Source organism: Pleurodeles waltl, chromosome 7 (genome assembly GCF_031143425.1).
Source record: "Pleurodeles waltl isolate 20211129_DDA chromosome 7, aPleWal1.hap1.20221129, whole genome shotgun sequence".
In the NCBI taxonomy this organism is placed as follows: Eukaryota; Metazoa; Chordata; class Amphibia; order Caudata; family Salamandridae; genus Pleurodeles; species Pleurodeles waltl.
This window is the reverse complement of record NC_090446.1, coordinates 21,400,035-21,418,134: the sequence shown is the minus strand read 5'-3', so window position 1 is coordinate 21,418,134 and position 18,100 is coordinate 21,400,035. Positions and strand designations below refer to the sequence as shown.

Sequence of the window (18,100 nt, the reverse complement as noted above, 5' to 3'; positions counted from 1 at the left end):
GTATATATTTTAGGGACTATAGAAAAGCTATTACCTTTTGTGTATAAAAACCTGCAATCATAATTTCATGTCACAATAAATGTTCCAAGGACCTTTGGGTGGGTGTTTTTATCCACTACAATATTGATGTAAGAGAAAAGCTCATCTTTTTTCCATAAACTGCTGTTTTCATAATCAGGAATGTCACAAAACACCACCAAAGACTACACAAAAATATCACAAGCAATACATCTACATTGTAACCTGACAACTTTGAGCCGTCAACTAACATGTTAATTTATATTGTTTGTTTATTTTATTTCAGACTATTCTCATATTCAGGAAAATATGGTATGTTGGATAAATGGAGAATGAAAATCTAACCTCAGTAGAGAACTTCCTGATTGTGGGATTTTCAGACCTTCCACGGCTCCAGATTCTTCTTGCTAGTGTTTTTACACTAGTTTACCTGATGATTTTGATTGGAAATCTATTTATAATGTCAATAATATACTCCAGCCCAACTTTGCACACTCCCATGTATTTTTTCCTCCTTAATTTGTCCTTTGTTGACATCGGTTTCATCTCAGTCACTTTCCCACAAATGATTGTCCATTTTTTTCTGAAAAACTCACGTATTTCCCTTACTGAATGTCTGCTGCAGATATATTTTTTTTTGCTCCTGGTGGTGACAGAAATTCTTCTCCTTGCAGTCATGGCCTTTGATAGGTATGTGGCCATCTGCAACCCCCTCCATTACGTAACTATCATGAACAAGAGTAGGTGCCCCCAACTTGCCGCAGGCTGCTGGTTTAGTGCCCTCATACTTGCACTGCCACACACATTACTGATGTCTCAGCTCTCCTACTGTCAGTCCCACACCATCAACCATTTCTTCTGTGATTTCAGTGCGCTGATGAAGCTATCTTGCACCGGCATCTACATTATTGAGACACTAAATTATTCATTAGGATCTACTTTTGGGTTGGGACCATTTATTTCTATCATCATATCTTACATGAAGATCATCTCAGTGATCCTAAAGATTAAGTCTACAGAGGGGAGGAAGAAGGCCTTCTCAACATGTGCCTCTCACCTCACTGTGGTTATTTTATTTTATGGCTCTATTTCTCCTACATACTTGAGCCCTACATCAACATTTTCAATGAAAGAGAACAAGATCTTGTCTTTACTCTACACCACTCTTCCTCCATTGTGCAACCCCATCATATACAGTCTAAACAACACAGAATTTAAACATGCCTTGAGGAAGAAAAAGGAAAAGGAAAGAGTATGGACAACAAAACCATAAAAGCTATTTTTCTGACAACAGTTGTTTGGTAATGATTGCTCTATCTGTATAGCCACAGAGGTATATTTGATAACTTGCTTAAATATATGTTAGGGACATGTAATTCTGTGATGTTTACAGTTGTAATTAGTTTATATATTTCCTTGATGGATGGGGTATTAAAGAAGCATAGTTTTGGATATGTGATAGTGTGGTCGAAATTTGTCCCATTTGAAAAAATTATGTGCTACTGTCCATGCCAGGATGTGGACAACAAGATATTCTGTTTTTATGTCAGATGTTCAGCGACATCATTAGAGAATAGTTCAGAGTAGTTGGCACAGTCTTTTCTAAAACTGTCTGTAATTTTAGATGCTTTTTATCAAGGAGCAGCACCTAAACAATGTTTGGAGAAGTTAGCTTTCTCAACTTTTTAAATTGTTGCGTTTTTGTAAGAGCATTTTTTTTTTTAACCATGAGTTTTCCTCCAATGTATTCTTGGCTCCCACTTGGCGGATCACTCCGGAACTTTCCATGCACAACAAGCATCAATGTTTTTGGAAAATTTCATGAAGAATCCTGAAATGGTATAATGATATAAGCAAGTCAAAACATTTTTTTTCTATGGCAACATGGTTATGACTATAACTACAGAGTGGTGACCGCCACTAGGTAATATGTGCATATATATATAGCCATAAGCACCTAGCACTTAGCACTTTATAAACTAGAATAAAGGAATCTTGAAATCTCTGACTTGGTGGTACCGTCGTTATTCTTGCGAGTTGACCCAGGGAAGACTGGGGGGCAGTCGTAAAATGGCACTATATATATATATATATATATATATATATATATATATATATATATATATATAATAACATTTTCTAACACTGAACATCCGAGACCACCAGAAATAATAGCAGTGGTCCTCCAATTTCCAGCAAAATGTACAGGATCAGTTTCAATGCCAGGAGAATATCCTGAAGGAGTACACCAACCCTTTGTGGCAGTGCAGGAACTGAAACATAGGAATCTAAGTAGGACCAAGCTGAGGATATTACTATTTCTGGAGTGAAGGTTTTGAACATTTCGGGCCACATTTATGAAAAATGACACACAAATGCACTAGCGCAGTTGTGCATCAAACATTTTAACACCGCATAGCCACTTTCGTAAGCAGCATGGGTGCGCTGCATTTATAAAATGGTGGATTATGGCGCTAAGAAAGCTTAAAGTAAAAAAATTACGCTAACCTTTGTGACATATTGTTAAGAAAAATTACACTAATGCTGCAAAAGTGGCGCTATCATGGTTGAGAGGTTGTCGAGAAGGGTGGCAGTGTTGCTGTCATTGGTGTTCTTGAGGTGGAAGTTTAAGTCCCCAAGGAGAATGTAGTCAGTGGATGCGAGACCGTGCGTGCTGATGATGTCGGTAATGGAGTCGCTGAACTGCCGTCATGGACTGGGGGGCCTGTAGATGAGGGTCCCTCGGAGGGTAGTGTTTTGGTCAATGTGGATTTGGAAGGGCAGGTCTTTGGCGGTGCTGAGGGTGTCTTCGGTGCTGGTTGTGAGGGTGTTCTTGTGGATGATGCCGATGCCTCCTCCTGGTTTGTTGGAGCGGTCCCTGTGGGTGTCTGGGATGACTATGGCGATGTCAGGCGCTGAGGAAGGGTTCATCCAGGTCTCGGTCAGGAAGGTGACATATGGGGAGGCTGAGTCGAGTAGATTCCACAGCTCTACTGCTTGCTTGTGGATGGAGAGGGTGTTGAGGAGGATACATCTGAGATGGTTGCGTCCTGCCTTTGTGGGTGGGTCATTGGTGAGGAGGATGGTGAAGGTGCAGTTCCAGCAGGAGAAGGGTCTGTCGGTGGTCTGCGGGGAGGCTTGAAGGCAGGTGGGAGAGCAGCCGGTTTTGAGGGCACAGAGGGTGGCAGCGTCGTAGTAAAGACGTGCACGGGGCGGTGGGGGGGACAGGAGCCAGGGGTTCTGGTGCTGGGCACGGTCGCCATTAAGTAGGGAGGTGAGGGGGAGGAGAGAACAGCTGGGAGGTGGGTGTGGGATGAAAAACGGTGCAAAAAAGGGGACGGGCCGAAAAAGGGGGGGCGGGCTGTGGGGGCCGCGGGGTCAGCAGTGGCAGGGGAGAAAGAGAGGGAGAGAGTGAAATTGAGAGAGAAAGAGAGCAGAGTGGGAGAGAAATGAGGAAAAGGAGCACAAAGGAACAGTAGTGAAGCAGAGAAGAGAGCAAAGCAAAAGGAGCACTAAGGGACAGAAGTAAAGCAGAGCAGAGAGCAAAGCAAAGCAAATCAAAAGGAGGAGAGAGGCAGAAGGTAGCTTAGTAGGAAAGCAGAGCTCTCCCACTAGACACCAGGGATGAGGCGCAGGCAGTAGCCTGCGGGTGGAGGAGGGCTTCAAACTCCTGACAGGGGTCAGGAGTTCAGAGGAGCCAGGGAAAGCGCTCTACTTACAGGGTGGAGCCAGGAGAGGCAGAGCAGTGCACTGACCAGGTCTGAGTTTTTTTTTCCTCTGGGACTCCTTCTGGAGGGTGCGGTCTGCTTTGGCATTCCCAGTCAAGCAGCATCATGGCTACTAGAAAGGGTCGCCCTTATCTTGGTCAGTCCAGAACCAGCAGAAGACCGGGTGCTTCTTCAAGTTTTTCAGCCATCGGTGGGAAGCAATGTGCAGATTGTGACACCTCCTGCTGCCTCACTTAATTCACTACCATAAGCAAGGACGCCAAATGTCTCTCTGCCCATGCTCTGGGGTAAATCTTAGCAATGGCCCCCTATGCCTATAATAATGAATAACACCAAGAACAAAGGGGCAGGATCACACTTCATTTTAGGGGTGGTGGGGTTATTGGAGAGCTTATTTAGCACCAGATGGCCAATCCACCCAAACATCATCAAGGGTAAAATGGGGACGCTACTTGTGATATCATAAGATTGCCTTTTTACAGTGATGCTTGCAAGTGAGTTTAACTGTTTCCAATTTGACCTCGTGCATTAGAGCAGAGAGTGTCCAGTTCGGCACACAGGCATACCTGTGAAAAATGTTGCACTCTCTTTGGAAAATAAACTCCCTCTAACCATCATCTGATTATTCTGATTTAATTTTTATAGCTGAACCACATTCCTAAACTGTACTACCTGACATTAACCTTCACTCACTTTCTGAGATACAAACATTAAGAGGATAGATTGTTCAATTTATAAGACACCACATTCCCACCACAGGCCCTCTAACACGCCCTACTCTCCAAAGTGATTTGAAACAGCCTTTCAACAAATGAAATAAAAATAAACTCAATTTCACTTGGTGTTGCGGCTAAAGGGCAAAGTGAAAAAACAATGCTAAAGTCAAGGGAAGAGGCCAGATGTGGACATTAACAAAGCTTTCCTGTACTGGCAAATGTTGTGTAGGTTGCAAACTTGATTATTTATTTGTTTCACATCAAAGGCCCCTGGAGAGAGAAACTCTACTTTCCTCTCCATTAAAACCACAAAGGGTGCACATCTGAAATAGCCCAAGGGACAGATGTACTAACATTAGGAATGCCAATTTCCTAATTGTGATTCTCTCCGAATTACATTTAAGAAATTAGTATTCCTAATGTACGAAACTCTGGCATTTCATTAGCAATTCGTAGTGGGTCACAAATCAATCTACCTCATGCATATTAATCAGGTAGGTCACACTTTGCCGCCCATTTGGAGTAGCAGCCAATACAGGGATGGTGGTTTGCTGGGGTCATGTCTGAGATTGTTATGAAAAAAAAAATGTTTTTTTATTAACTCAAGGGTCAAATGGCATGTGAAGAAACTTCTGCTACCCCAGGCATTTTGAACAATTGGCCCTAATGAACGAACGTAAAACAATTGTAAAGCCCATTGATAAACCAGCGACATACCAGTGACAATCGAGACTTGTATTGGGGTGCTGCAATATTTGTGCTCCAAATTCTCAAAAAATTGCTATCCCCAGTGCAGGCACAAATTTGCAGTGAAGCAGTGCAGGATTGAATGTTTTGAACCACCCTATTTTTCCAGACGTAGTTGGGTGCCATGTAAGAATAGGTGCTCCTTTGGCCCCTTATGCCTCTATCAGAGCACACCCTTATCAGGTAAAATGAAGTCAATTTGGCTCAAGAAGAAATTTTGCAGCCCCAATTGTACTTAACAATGCTTGACAATGAGAACACCCGACATGCAGTGCTAGGAAAGCATTCCACCTTTATCATACACAATTCCACAATGTCTACTCAGGAGGTACACAACTGCTTAGATTACATAATATTAGCATATTTAAAAAAGTATACATAAATAAAAAAGCAAACTGTAAAACTGTAAAACTGAAAATTGTAAAACATTTTGTAAATGAGAACATATTTGAAATTAGGGACTGAAAATTAAGTTGGTATCATCTGATTGATTCATGGGAGCAGTGCACATGCATTAAACAGAACATAGGGACGATGGGTGACCTCAATTGAATCTAGAAACGCTCCAATCTTTCTCTTTATAATTAAACTTTTGTTTTTATATGTATATTAAATAAAATATTTAGGCCCTCATTCTGACCTTGGCGGGCGGCGGAGGCCGCCCGCCAAAGTCCCGCCGTCAGGTTACCGTTCCGCGGTCGAAAGACCGCGGCGGTAATTCTGACTTTCCCGCTGGGCTGGCGGGCGGTCTCCTTCAGACCGCCAGCCAGCCCAGCGGGAAAGAGGCTTCCACGATGAAGCCGGCTCGGAATCGAGCCGGCGGAGTGGAAGCTGTGCGACGGGTGCAGTTGCACCCGTCGCGTATTTCACTGTCTGCGCAGCAGACAGTGAAATACATTTAGGGGCCCTCTTACGGGGGCCCCTGCAATGCCCATGCCAGTGGCATGGGCACTGCAGGGGCCCCCAGGGGCCCCGCGACCCCCCCTACCGCCATCCGGATCTCGGCGGTCCGACCGCCGGGATCTGGATGGCGGTAGGGGGGGTCAGAATCCCCGCGGCGGTGCAGCAAGCTGCGCCGCCGCGGAGGATTCAATGGGGCCGCGGTACACTGGCGGGACCCCGCCAGTGGTGCCGGTCCGACCGCGGCTTTACCGCCGCGGTCGGAATCCCCATTGAAGCACCGCCGGCTTGTCGGCGGTGCTCCCGCGGTCCTCCGCCCTGGCGGTCAAAGACCGCCAGGGTCAGAATGAGGGCCTTAGTCATTTGTGCATTTACTTGATGAATACTTCTTTCTGTATTGTTGAATATTGTTTTATGGTTCAAATCATCAAAATTAACTTTGGCTGTAGTATCTGGCTTCTAGCAGTGACTCTGCTGGGGGTCACGGGATTCCAGTGAGAAATAAGTGGGAGTTCTCAGAACTCAAAAGAACTACTGGTCTATTGAAAACTCCTACAGGACCCAGAAATGCAGGGGCAGGAAGAGTGGAACTGGAAGAGATAAGAGTGATCCAGGAATCCCAGAGTTTTGAAGTGAGAAAGATGAACTGTCCCAACACCAAAAGCAACTCTTCCTGACATCCACATTTGCATCTGCCAAGAATTTAGCCCTTGGGAATTAAGTTCTAGACAAAATAAATGAGGCTGCCCCAAGGCTCTCGCTGGAGGAAACTAAAAAGTGCTTGCATGTCAAAAAGAGGTGCACTGAAGAAAACCTGCACAAGACACAAAATATGCATTCAATACAGGTGGTAGTTTCAACTGCAGTATTAAAAAAAAAGCTTGTTTCCAGCTGCCATTGGGACAGAAATGTGTGTAAATAGTCGCAGAATCAGGACGAACATGCAGCCTTTGATTTGGTGAATCCAGATCCTGGATGTTAGGCTCCTTTTGGGGCCCAAAAACTCATGATGCCTGGTAATCGAACATAAGCATTGAAAAAAACATCCAAATCAGTTAATTGGGGTGGGGAAGGGTTCCTGCTCAACAGCTATGGAGATTTTCTCTCTGTCCTGCAGTCTGCTTCACTTGTGTAAGGAGGAAAACATCAAAGGTAAATAAAAATATTATTCCTTGTTACACCAGCCTCAGGGAGGAGTAGGAATTTGGTGCAAATCGAGGTCTACAGGTCTTAGTAGGTATGGGTTTCAGTCAAAATCTATGGATGGGTGCCAGGTACCCTCAAGCATCACACAGGGAATGCCCCCTTGATGCAAAGTAATACTAGGCAGAGCATTGTGGTGTGTTGTTACAAAACAACCCAAACTGTGATTTGTGTTGGATTATACATGACAAGCCAACAATTTGAGTTGGGTCTGATTCTGGCCCTCCATCTAGAGAACATGCAAATTTCTAACATGGTTCTAATCTTTTCACTCAATTACATGCTTTGCTTAGGGGCAGACAGTAGGTGAGAAGAAACACTTGATCAATAATATGTGAGATCTGAATGATTACCAGACAGTCTCTCTGTTTTGCAACTGAATGCACATAGTGCTTATTACCTCAGATGAGACACTCATGCTTCTACAGTCCCGCCTAGTCTGGACAATCTTCAAGAGGCTACCCTTCGACGCAAGAAGGACAGTCACTCACACACTCATCAGCAGTAAATTCGACCACAGCAAGGCACTCTATGCTGCGAATCCACAAGAAACTCCAAACTAGACTTCAATCAATACAGAACGCTGTGGCCAGACTGATTCTGGACATCCCCCACCACAGCCACATCTCTGCCTACCTGAGGGATCGACACTGCCTCCCCGTCAACAAATGCATCATTTTCAAGCTCCTGACACACGCATACAAGGCCCTTCACAACATCGGACCTGCCTACCTCAACCACAGCTTCTCCTTCTACATACCCTCCTGGCAACTCTGCTCAATTGGCCCTTGCCACCATCCCCAGGATCTGGATGAATACGGCTGAAGGAAGACCCCCTCCTACCTCACCGTGCAGGCACAGAACACAATGCCGCTCCACCTTAGGCAGTCCTACTCTGTGGCTCAGATCAGGAAGGACTCAAGACTTGGCTCTTCGAATGACCCACGTCCCCCAGCTAGTGCCTTGAGACCCCCTGGGTGATAAGTTGAGAGTTATAAATGCCATTTGATTGAGCGATTGAACTGTTTTTGTGGACAGGCAGCCTGCTGCTCATCCAGACATCCAGTGGGCGCCAAATGCAGCTGTATTTTGGAAAGGGGAATAACTGCACTGACTTAAAAATGCAAGATCATTGTATGCATGTGTTTCCCAGATTCCGGGGACAAATCAATGCTGGCAGATGTTAGCAGAAGGCCCCGGGGGGGGAAGCATTTGGGGGGTGTTCAGGAAAGGGTGAGGACTACAGGCTGCCTTGACACCATTCTAGTGCAAACACGGAACCACACACATGACTCCAAAACCTACTCTACATAGGACTCACTCAATAAAGAGCCACACTCTTCCAACCACACATGGCAAAGTAATTACTTACACAACCTCCCAGAAAGTGCGTAAAGCCTCGTAAGATCCATACAAGCAATATGTAGAATGCCTTTGTTAGAAATGGGGTTTTTGGTTGGCAGTCAGGTTGCCCTCTGTCCAAGCTAGAACCCTCACTCTAGTCAGTGTAAGTCACACACAGTACAATTTATCCTGTGCCCACCCTCTAGTAGCTTGGCACGAGCAGTCAGGCTTAACTTAGAAGGCAATGTGTAAAGTATTTCTGCAATAAATCATACAATAACACCATATAGCACCACAAAAATACACCACACAGTGTTTAGAAAAATATAGAATATTTATCTGGATATTTGCAGATCAACAAAATAAAAGATGCAATAAGAATTTGTAGGAATATCACTGAAAAGTGATATAAAGTGTCTTAAGTCTTTAAAAAGCAAACAAAGGGGGTTATTACAACTTTGGAGGAGGTGTTAATCCGTCTCAAAAGTGACGGTTAAGTGACGGATATACCACCAGCCGTATTACGAGTCCATTATATCCTATGGAACTCGTAATATGGCTGGTGGTATATCCGTCACTTTTGGGACGGATTAACACCTCCTCCAAAGTTGTAATAACCCCCAAAGTCTCTTTCAAGCACAAAGTACCTGGTTTAAAGTGGAAAATCCCCGCAAAGGGCCGCAGAAGAAGAGATACGTGGAAAAATGGTGTGTGCGTCGATTTCTCCCCAGCCACACGGACTTTCGTCGTTATTTTTCATGTGGGGAAGTCGGGTGTCGTTTTCCGGCACGCGGACAGTCTCTTTCTGTGGTTCGCGGGATTACCAGATGTCCCGGGGTCTGTGCGTGGATTCTTCGGCTGGTTTTCCGGCTGCGCGTCGTTCCGGGAGGCTGTGCGTGGAATTCTCGGTCTCACGGCAGGCACCGCGTTGATTTCCCCTCTGGAAGTCGGGCAGCGTTGTCCCTTCAAGGCCATGCGTCGAAGTTCTGGTCGCCCCGAAGGTGTTGCATCGATCAGCGTCGGTGTGCGGCGATTTTCTCGCCGCGGAGCAAGCTGTGCGTCGAAATTTTCAGCGCACGAAGAGTCCAAATGAAAAAGAAAAGTCTTTTTGGTCCTGAGACTTCAGGGAACAGGAGGCAAGCTCTATCCAAGCCCTTGGACAGCACTTTTACAGCCAGACAAGAGTTGAGCAAGGCAGCAGGGCAACAGCAAGGCAGCAGTCCTTTGTAGAAAGAAGTCAAGTGAGTCCTTTAGGCAGCCAGGCAGTTCTTCTTGGCAGGATGCAGTTTCTGGTTCAGGTTTCTTCTCCAGCAAGTGTCTGAGGTGGTAGGGCAGAGGCCCTGTTTTATACCCAAATGTGCCTTTGAAGTGGGGGAGACTTCAAAGAGAGGCTTAGAAGTGCACCAGGTCCCCTTTCAGTTCAATCCTGTCTGCCAGGGTCCCAGTAGGGGATGTGTCAGTCCTTTTTGTCAGAGCAGGCCCTCCACCCTCCCAGCCCAGGAAGACCCATTCAAAATGCACATGTATGCAAGTGAGGCTGAGTGCCCTGTGTTTGGGGTGTGTCTGACTGAATGCACAAGGAGCTGTCAACTAAACCTAGCCAGACATGGATTGTAAGGCACAGAAAGATTTAAGTGCAGAGAATGCTCACTTTCTAAAAGTGGCATTTCTAAAATAGTAATATTAAATCCAACTTCACCAGTCAGCAGGATTTTGTATTACTATTCTGGCCATACTAAATATGACCTTCCTACTCCCTTCAGATCAGCAGCTGCCACTTCAACAATGTATGAGGGCAGCCCCAATGTTAGCCTATGAAGGGATCAGGCCTCACAGTAGTGTAAAAACGAATTTAGGAGTTTTACACTACCAGGACATGTAACTACACAGGTACACGTCCTCCCTTTTACCCACACAGCACCCTGCTCTAGGGGTTACCTAGGGCACACATTAGAGGTGACTTATGTGTAGAAAAAGGGGAGCTTGAGGCTTGGCAAGTACTTTTAAATGCCAAGTCGAAGTGGCAGTGAAACTGCACACACAGGCCTTGGAATGACAGGCCTGGGACAAGGTAAAGGGGCTACTTGAGTGGGTGGCACAACCAGTGTTGCATGCCCACTAGTAGCATTTAGGCCCATATTTATACTTTTTGACGCAAAACTGCGCTAACGCAGTTTTGCGTAGAAAAAATTAGTGCCGGCTAACGCCATTCTGAAGCGCCATGCGGGCGCCGTATTTATTGAATGACGTTAGCCGGCGTTAGCCGCCGGCGCTGTCTGGTGTGCGTTAAAAAAAACGACGTACACCAGGCAGCGCCGGCGTAGGGGGATATGGGGCTTGGGCGTCAAGAAATGGGGCAAGTCAGGTTGAGGCAATTTTTTCGCCTCAACCCGATTTGCGCCATTTTTTTCACTCCCAACCCCCATAGAAATTACTCCTGTCTTAGCAAAGACAGGAGTCATGCCCCCTTGCCCAATGGCCATGCCCAGGGGACTTCTGTCCCCTGGGCATGGTCATTGGGCATAGTGGCATGTAGGGGGGCACAAATCAGGCCCCCCATGTCACAAAAAAAACAAAAAAAACACTTACCTGAACTTACCTTAATGTCCCTGGGATGGGTCCCTCCAGCCTTGGGTGTCCTCCTGGGGTGGGCAAGGGTGACAGGGGGGGGGGCCTGGGGGCATGGGAGGGCACCTCTGGGCTCCTTCAGAGCCCACAGGTCCCTTAACGCCTGCCTTTTGCAGGCGCTAAAAAACGGCGCAAAAGCGGCCGTACATCATTTTTTTTGACCCGCCTACTCCCGGGCGTGAATTTTGCCTGGGAGTATAAATCTGACGCACATGCCTCGGAGTCAATTTTTTAGACGGGAACGCCTACCTTGCATATAATTAACGCAAAGTAGGTGTCCACGCTAAAAAATGACGCTAACTCCATGGACTTTAGCGCTAGACGCGTCTAACGCCAAAGTATAAATATGGAGTTAGTTTTGCGTCGAAATTGCGTAAAAAAACGACGCAATTCCGGCGCAAACGGAGTATAAATATGCCCCTGAATCTACAGGCCCTAGGCACATACAGTGCACATTACTAGGGACTTATAAGTAGATTAAATAGTCCAATTGGGTATGATCCAAGGTTACCATGTTTAAAGGGAGAGAGCATATGCACTTTAGCACTGGTTAGCAGTGGTAAAGTGCGCAGAGTCTAAGAGCCAGCATAAACAGAGTCCAAAAAGTGGAGGGAGGCAGGCAAAAAGTTACGGGTGACCACTCTAAAGCATGTCAGGTCTAACAGCCTTTATCCAGCTTCTCTCTAAATCTCCTATTGGGTCTAGTATGAGAAAGCGTGGGTGTACTCTTTTTATTAAAGTCTCCTTTGAGCACATTAATAACCTGTGCTTTAAAATCCCCCAACCCCAATCAGGTGCCCATTTTTCAGTGAGCCCCAATCTTGCCTTGATGATATATAGATTCTTGAAAAGTGGCAAAAAACTAGGTTACACAGAGATGTAATTTGTGAGTGCCATGGTCAAACTGGCAGCTTTCCGCGTCCCATAATTAGCTCTCGATTTTGCATTGCAGGGTAATAGGGCACAATTACACTCATTGTTATACTGGAAGGTTGACATCTTGTCTTTGATGGTGCTGTATTGCCATCTAGCGGTAGGATGCGGTAGAAACATGTAAAAGTAAAGAGAAACAACTAAAAACACTATGGCCCGTATTTATACTTTTTTTGCGCCGCATTTGCGTCGTTTTTTGACGCAAAAACGGCGCAAACTTGCAAAATACCATTGTATTTTGTAGGTTTGCGCCGTTTTGCGCCAAAAAGCGGCGCAAATGCGGCGCTAAAAAAAGTATAAATACGGGCCTAATGTCGCAACCTTCGTTTTTTTTGCATGAAAATATAAACTTCCGCAAGCATTTTCTATTCAAATTTTATTTTGGCTGAGCCACCGTTTTAGCTGGAGAGAAAAAGCTGGGTACGGTGTGTGTGCATTTCCATCGAAAATGCTCACAAAGGACAGTCGAGAGCTAAGGGCCAGATGTATCAAAAAAATAAATTGCACTGCTTAAATAGCAAATTTTAAGAAATCGCTATTTAAGAAATGCAAAATGGTATGTATGATTTTTGCGATTCGGTAATAGCGATTTCTTAAAATTCGCAAATGCTATTACCGAATCGCAAATAGAGAATCCAACTCCATTTGCACCTCTGGGCCTGTTGCGAATGGTTTTGCATTTCCTAAATTGCGAATTCCAGTTAGAAATTCACAATTTAGGAAATGCAAATCCCAGGGTGCTGGGGGCCTAAGGCCCCCTCTGCTGCACCCCAAAAATATTTTTAAGGACATTTGAAGCACACACATGCCTTAGGGGCATGTGTGCGCTACATATCAATTTTAAAAATGCATTTAAAATGCATTTTTTAAATTTGCACACGGGTATCACCAAACTTTTGTTGGTGGTAATTGCCTTTCCCAAATGCCCAATTCGCATTTAGGAAATGCTTGATACATGTGCTTAAGAAATCGCAAATAAGGATTCCTTATTTGCAATTTCCTATTTAGAGAATCGCAATTTACGATTCTCTAAATGGGGTCGCAATTTTAAGGAATCGCTATTTTAGCGATTCCTTAAAATTGCACTGCGAATGCCTTTCATACATTCTGAAAGGCATTTTTGCGTTCGCAAACGGCCGAATTTTGCAATTCGCACCATTTGCGAATGCAAAATCGCTTGATACATCTGGCCCTAAATCTAGAGAGTGAATAATATATGAGCACGCAGGTTTAGGAAAATCAAGAACATCTACAAACTATAGCACACATTTACAAGAAACTGACGCATCGGCCTGATGCATCAGATTTCTTGCGCTGCCTAACAATTCCATAACGACTCAATAGATGCGCTGTATTTACAATACAAAACTCCATGGTGCACGTTTCCACAAAAGCCTCAGAAACTCTGACACATCTGTGGAGCTAAACTGACGCTTTGCTGGACTAGCATCAAAAAAATTACGTTACTCCAGCAATGCCTGGTGTGTTCCCATAGACAAAAGCCCAGCGTCAATTGAACGCCTGCACTGAGCAGGCGTTAATTTTTTGACACAGTGAAGTCGCAGAACGACGCAATGAAATATACTAAATTTCACTGTGTCTGTTCTGCGTGGAATTTTGCCATTTTGAACACCTGCCTAACATATCATTTCAGATGCTCTGCGCACAGGGGTGAAAATTGGTGCTAGAGGCCTGTTGCCTGCAACGTCCAGAAAAATGAACTCTGCCGCGGCGCAAGGGCCTTGCAAATGAAGCCCTATGTGTAATAAACTATAAATGTATAAACAAAAACAACAACAAAAAACTTCAGGGCAGCCAAAAACTATACAAGAGTGATTCTTTTCACACTTTAAGTACATATCTAAATACTTTTTTTCTGATCATGAACATATTGAACGTTAACCACATCAATTAGGAAACATCTTACAAACCCATAGCAGTTTGTAAAATTGTTTCATGATAAAGACGTGAAGGTGCACGAACTAAGAGAAAAGGGTTTTCTTTCTATCCTGCACCCGCAGCCTGCAGGAAGTTCACTTTTTGGTACTAGAAGGTATATACTTGCTCAACCATCCTAAAGACAGCCATAGCATCTTATGACTGATTCGGATCCATATAGTGGGTAATCTCCACGGGTCTAAACCAGGTTTGCTTTTGTTTTATAGTGTGCGACCAAGATGGCATCTGATCATCATTATTCTGTTGTTGACAAGAAGGTTAACTGATGTTCCTCTCCACTGCACTGCTGCAAAGCTTTGCAAAGCAGAGTATGACATTTAGGCCCATATTTATACTTTTTTAGCGCCGCTTTTGCGTAGTTTATTGACGCAAAAGCGGTGCAAACTTACAAAATTCAATTGTATTTTGCAAGTTTGCGCAGCTTTTGCATAAAAAAAATGATGCAAACGAGGTGCTAAAAAGTATAAATATTACCTTACTATCCTGTACAAAAGATTTTTTGCGCCAGAAAAGAGACCTTTCTCACCGCAAAGAAAGATACGTGTAAACACCCATAGGTTTTGAGTTTGATGCTAAGGCCCAGATTTATCTAGGGCTTGCATTGTCCTTGAGTCACAGAGGGCAGTACAAGCGGTTAAGTCAGATTCACTATGAAATGCAGAGCCACCTTGCATTGGGAGAAAGGGCCACAGAAGAAATATGCCATATTTACAAAGATATGGTGCATGTCGGCTGCCTTCTTGCTGTGGCGCACTTTTGGCTGCCTATCACCAATGCTTGCACTCTTGTGTCATCTTGCAAGAGTACCTCCATTACAGTCAGGATTGTTTTTGTTCAGGAGGGGATACTTTTCTCTATCTTTAGCAAACAAAGATATTTCTCCTCATTACGCCTCTTTTGATAAGGTGGTCTATTTTGGCACAATCCCAGGTTTACTACCTTTAGTAAATCTGGATTGCGTCAAAATCCATGGGTGAATGTATGGGAATACCCATTCTCCACCCATGAAAGATCTTCCCAATGCACAGAAATGCAGGGTAATGATCCGTGCTGCCTTGCTTTTCTCTGGATTCATACAGAGCCATGCAAGGTGGCTTTTGGTGGCTTAGTAAATCTTACTCATACCCTTGCATTGCCTTACGCCACCCTGCGTGATGCAAAGACAATGCAAGGGCTTAGAAACTCTGGCCCCAGAGATGCTTGACACATACACCTGGTACTGTGTAGTTCATTCAGTGAAACATATCTATCCAGAGTGAGACTTAAGCACCACAGTGCAAAAACAACCATAAACATGCCTAAAAGTAAGAAAGATGTCTCTGCTTCAAGGGTTGCAAGAGAAAAAGAATAGACAGACCTCTATGGAGGTAGTCCCCCTTAAATGACCAGACCCACTGGGCTTACCAATCCCTCTGGCAACCCTAAAGTCGGCAGGTTTCTTAATACAAAAATGCCTCCTCACATTCAAACTGTGCACGAGAAGGCGTTTTTGCGCTAAGGTAATGCTGGATAAATGCACTCTTGAGGTCGAATTTTCACCCAACTTACCTTCTGCATCTGAGGCTATTTTCTCATCTCAAAATACTTTCCCTCACGTCCAATATGGGTGTGAGAAGGTATTTTGTACTAAGGAATAGTGCTAAATGTGCTGTGGGGGTAGAATATTAACCCCAACTTACTCCTAGCATCTAGTGCTACTTTCTAAGTGCAAAAAATACTCTTGCATCCGAAATGGACACAAGGGTGCATTTTGCATGAGTAAATAGTGCTAAATGCAGCAGAACACAAGTAGCGAGAGGGAGCAGTAGCTAAATGTGCTCTTGAGGTAGGAATGTTTTCCTCCCAAATTACTTGTAGTTACATGAGCAGGTGTAAACGAAACAAGTTATGATCGGTAATTCTGTGTTTCACGAAATTACGAAATGACTCTGATTATGCCAGCATAACTAAAATTATGCCTAGGCCTACTGCTAATATAAAATAATTACTAGCAAATCAGTTGCTCCAGTTTTAAATGTGCAAAAACATGCAAACACAGGCAAACCAGTCTCTGTTCATGCCTCTTATATTTGGGAGCTCTTTCAAGCTCGTAGTGCAAACAGGTGACATGCATGGGAGGCAGGTTGCAGAGAGACACATTGTAAATAGTGTGTGTTCATTTCTTCTTGGCTGTATCTGTATGTGTTACCACTTTAAAGCCAGCCCTATTGGCTTTGCTAGCACTTGTTAATAATGATTGCCAGTAGTGGGTGATCCATTGACATTTGCTTGACTCCACATATCCGGAGCTTAGTAAATCAAAGGGGAAGTGCCTAGATTAATGGGTCTGAATACAGTTCTCATCAGTACCCAGAACCTGCCTCTGCCCATGCACAGGTAAGCACAAATAACAGAACTAAACCCTGGAGGGAAGGAGAATGAAAAGAGAGAAAGAGAAGAGACAGACTTCATACTTATGGGGATTCTCAATGATGTTTTCAAAGGTGAGTGACAGATGTACACTGAAGGTGAATAAAACAAACAAAGTTTCACCACGTTACATGAAAATGTAAATACATTGAGAAAAAGATGTGTTGGTGAATAGCTTGGTAATGGTGGGCTACAGGGGACCTATGCAACAAATGATAGAAGCTGATAAGTGCAACAAGAGGGAACCTGGAATTCAAAGGAGCAAGATGGAGAGCAAGCACAGCAGCCACTGTCAAAATATAATCCAGAGGCAAAACAGAGTTCAGTCAGCTATTCAGCAAGCACAACCAAACTGTAGTCCAAGAGGCAAGGGAGGGCTAAGGCACCAGCACCATCATTCAGACAGCAGGTCAGTACTCAGGATAAAAGGTCTGGTAACTGAGGGTACTGAGAAGGGAGCAAAAGAACAAGGACGAGGAGCGCAACAATGGTGAACAAACCTATAGAAAGTGAGGGAGTCAACACAACACCGAAAACTCCAGTGATGCATCTGACACCAATAGGCAACGATAGATCATCCTTCCATAACCTTCCTGCCATTCCCGATCATATACTATGGTCATCAGTCTCAAAAGCGAATCCCTGAGTTCATACATCTTCCTTATACCTTACAAGAAGTGACTTAGACATTCAGGGTCCAAATTCAGTAAGGTAAAGATAGGCCAAAAGTCTAACTTCACTGCATTTTGGTATTCACAAAGGTAAAGTTAGACCAAAAGTCTAACTTACACAAAAAGTCTAACTTTACTACTTTTCAGTGTTCATAAAGGTAACACTAGACCAAAAGTCTAACTTTACTACTTTTCAGTGTTCACAAAGGTAACGCTAGACCAAAAGCGTAACTTACACCAAAAGTCTAACTTTAGTGGAAAGCCAGGTTTCTCTCTTCAGGGGCCTTTGATGTGAAACAATTAAATAATCATGTTTGCAACCTACACAGCATTTGCCAGAACAGGAAAGCTTTGTTAATGTTCACATCTGGCCTCTTGCCTTGACTTTAGCATTTTGTTTTCACTTTGTCCTTTAGCCTCAACACCAAGTGAAATTGAGTTTATTTTTATTTCATTTGTTGAAAGGCTGTTCCAAATCACTTTGCAGAGTAGGGCGTGTTAGAGGGCCTGTGGTGGGAATGTGGTGTCTTATGAATTGAACAATCTATCCTCTTAATGTTTGCATCTCAGAAAGTGAGTGAAGGATAATGTCAGGTAGTAGAGTTTAGGAATGTTGTTCATCTATCAAAATTAAATCAAAATAATCAGATGATGGGGCAGAGGGAGTTTATATTCCAAAGAGAGTGCTACATTTTTCACAGGTATGCCTGTGTGCCGATGTGGACACTCTCTGCTCTAATGCACGAGGTCAAATTGGAAACAGTCAAACTCACTTGCAAGAATCACTGCAAAAAGGCAATCTGCCCCTTTGTTTTCTTCCCTGCCGCTGCTCTCCCAGCGGCCC

General features: G+C 44.2%; 1 protein-coding gene across 1 annotated transcript; it reads left to right on the top strand.

Moving 5' to 3' along the window:
* Nucleotides 1–343: 343 nt before the first annotated feature.
* On the top strand, nt 344–1,345 carry LOC138247139 (olfactory receptor 5V1-like). Its single transcript, XM_069201879.1, has one exon. It carries the CDS (start codon nt 344–346, stop codon nt 1,289–1,291), a length of 948 nt encoding a protein of 315 aa, XP_069057980.1. The 3' UTR covers nt 1,292–1,345.
* Nucleotides 1,346–18,100: the final 16,755 nt, after the last annotated feature.

Bases quoted from the DNA above. Each gene is read 5' to 3' on its own strand.
- LOC138247139 (XM_069201879.1), top strand. From the start codon at position 344: ATGGAGAATGAAAATCTAACCTCAGTAGAGAACTTCCTGATTGTGGGA.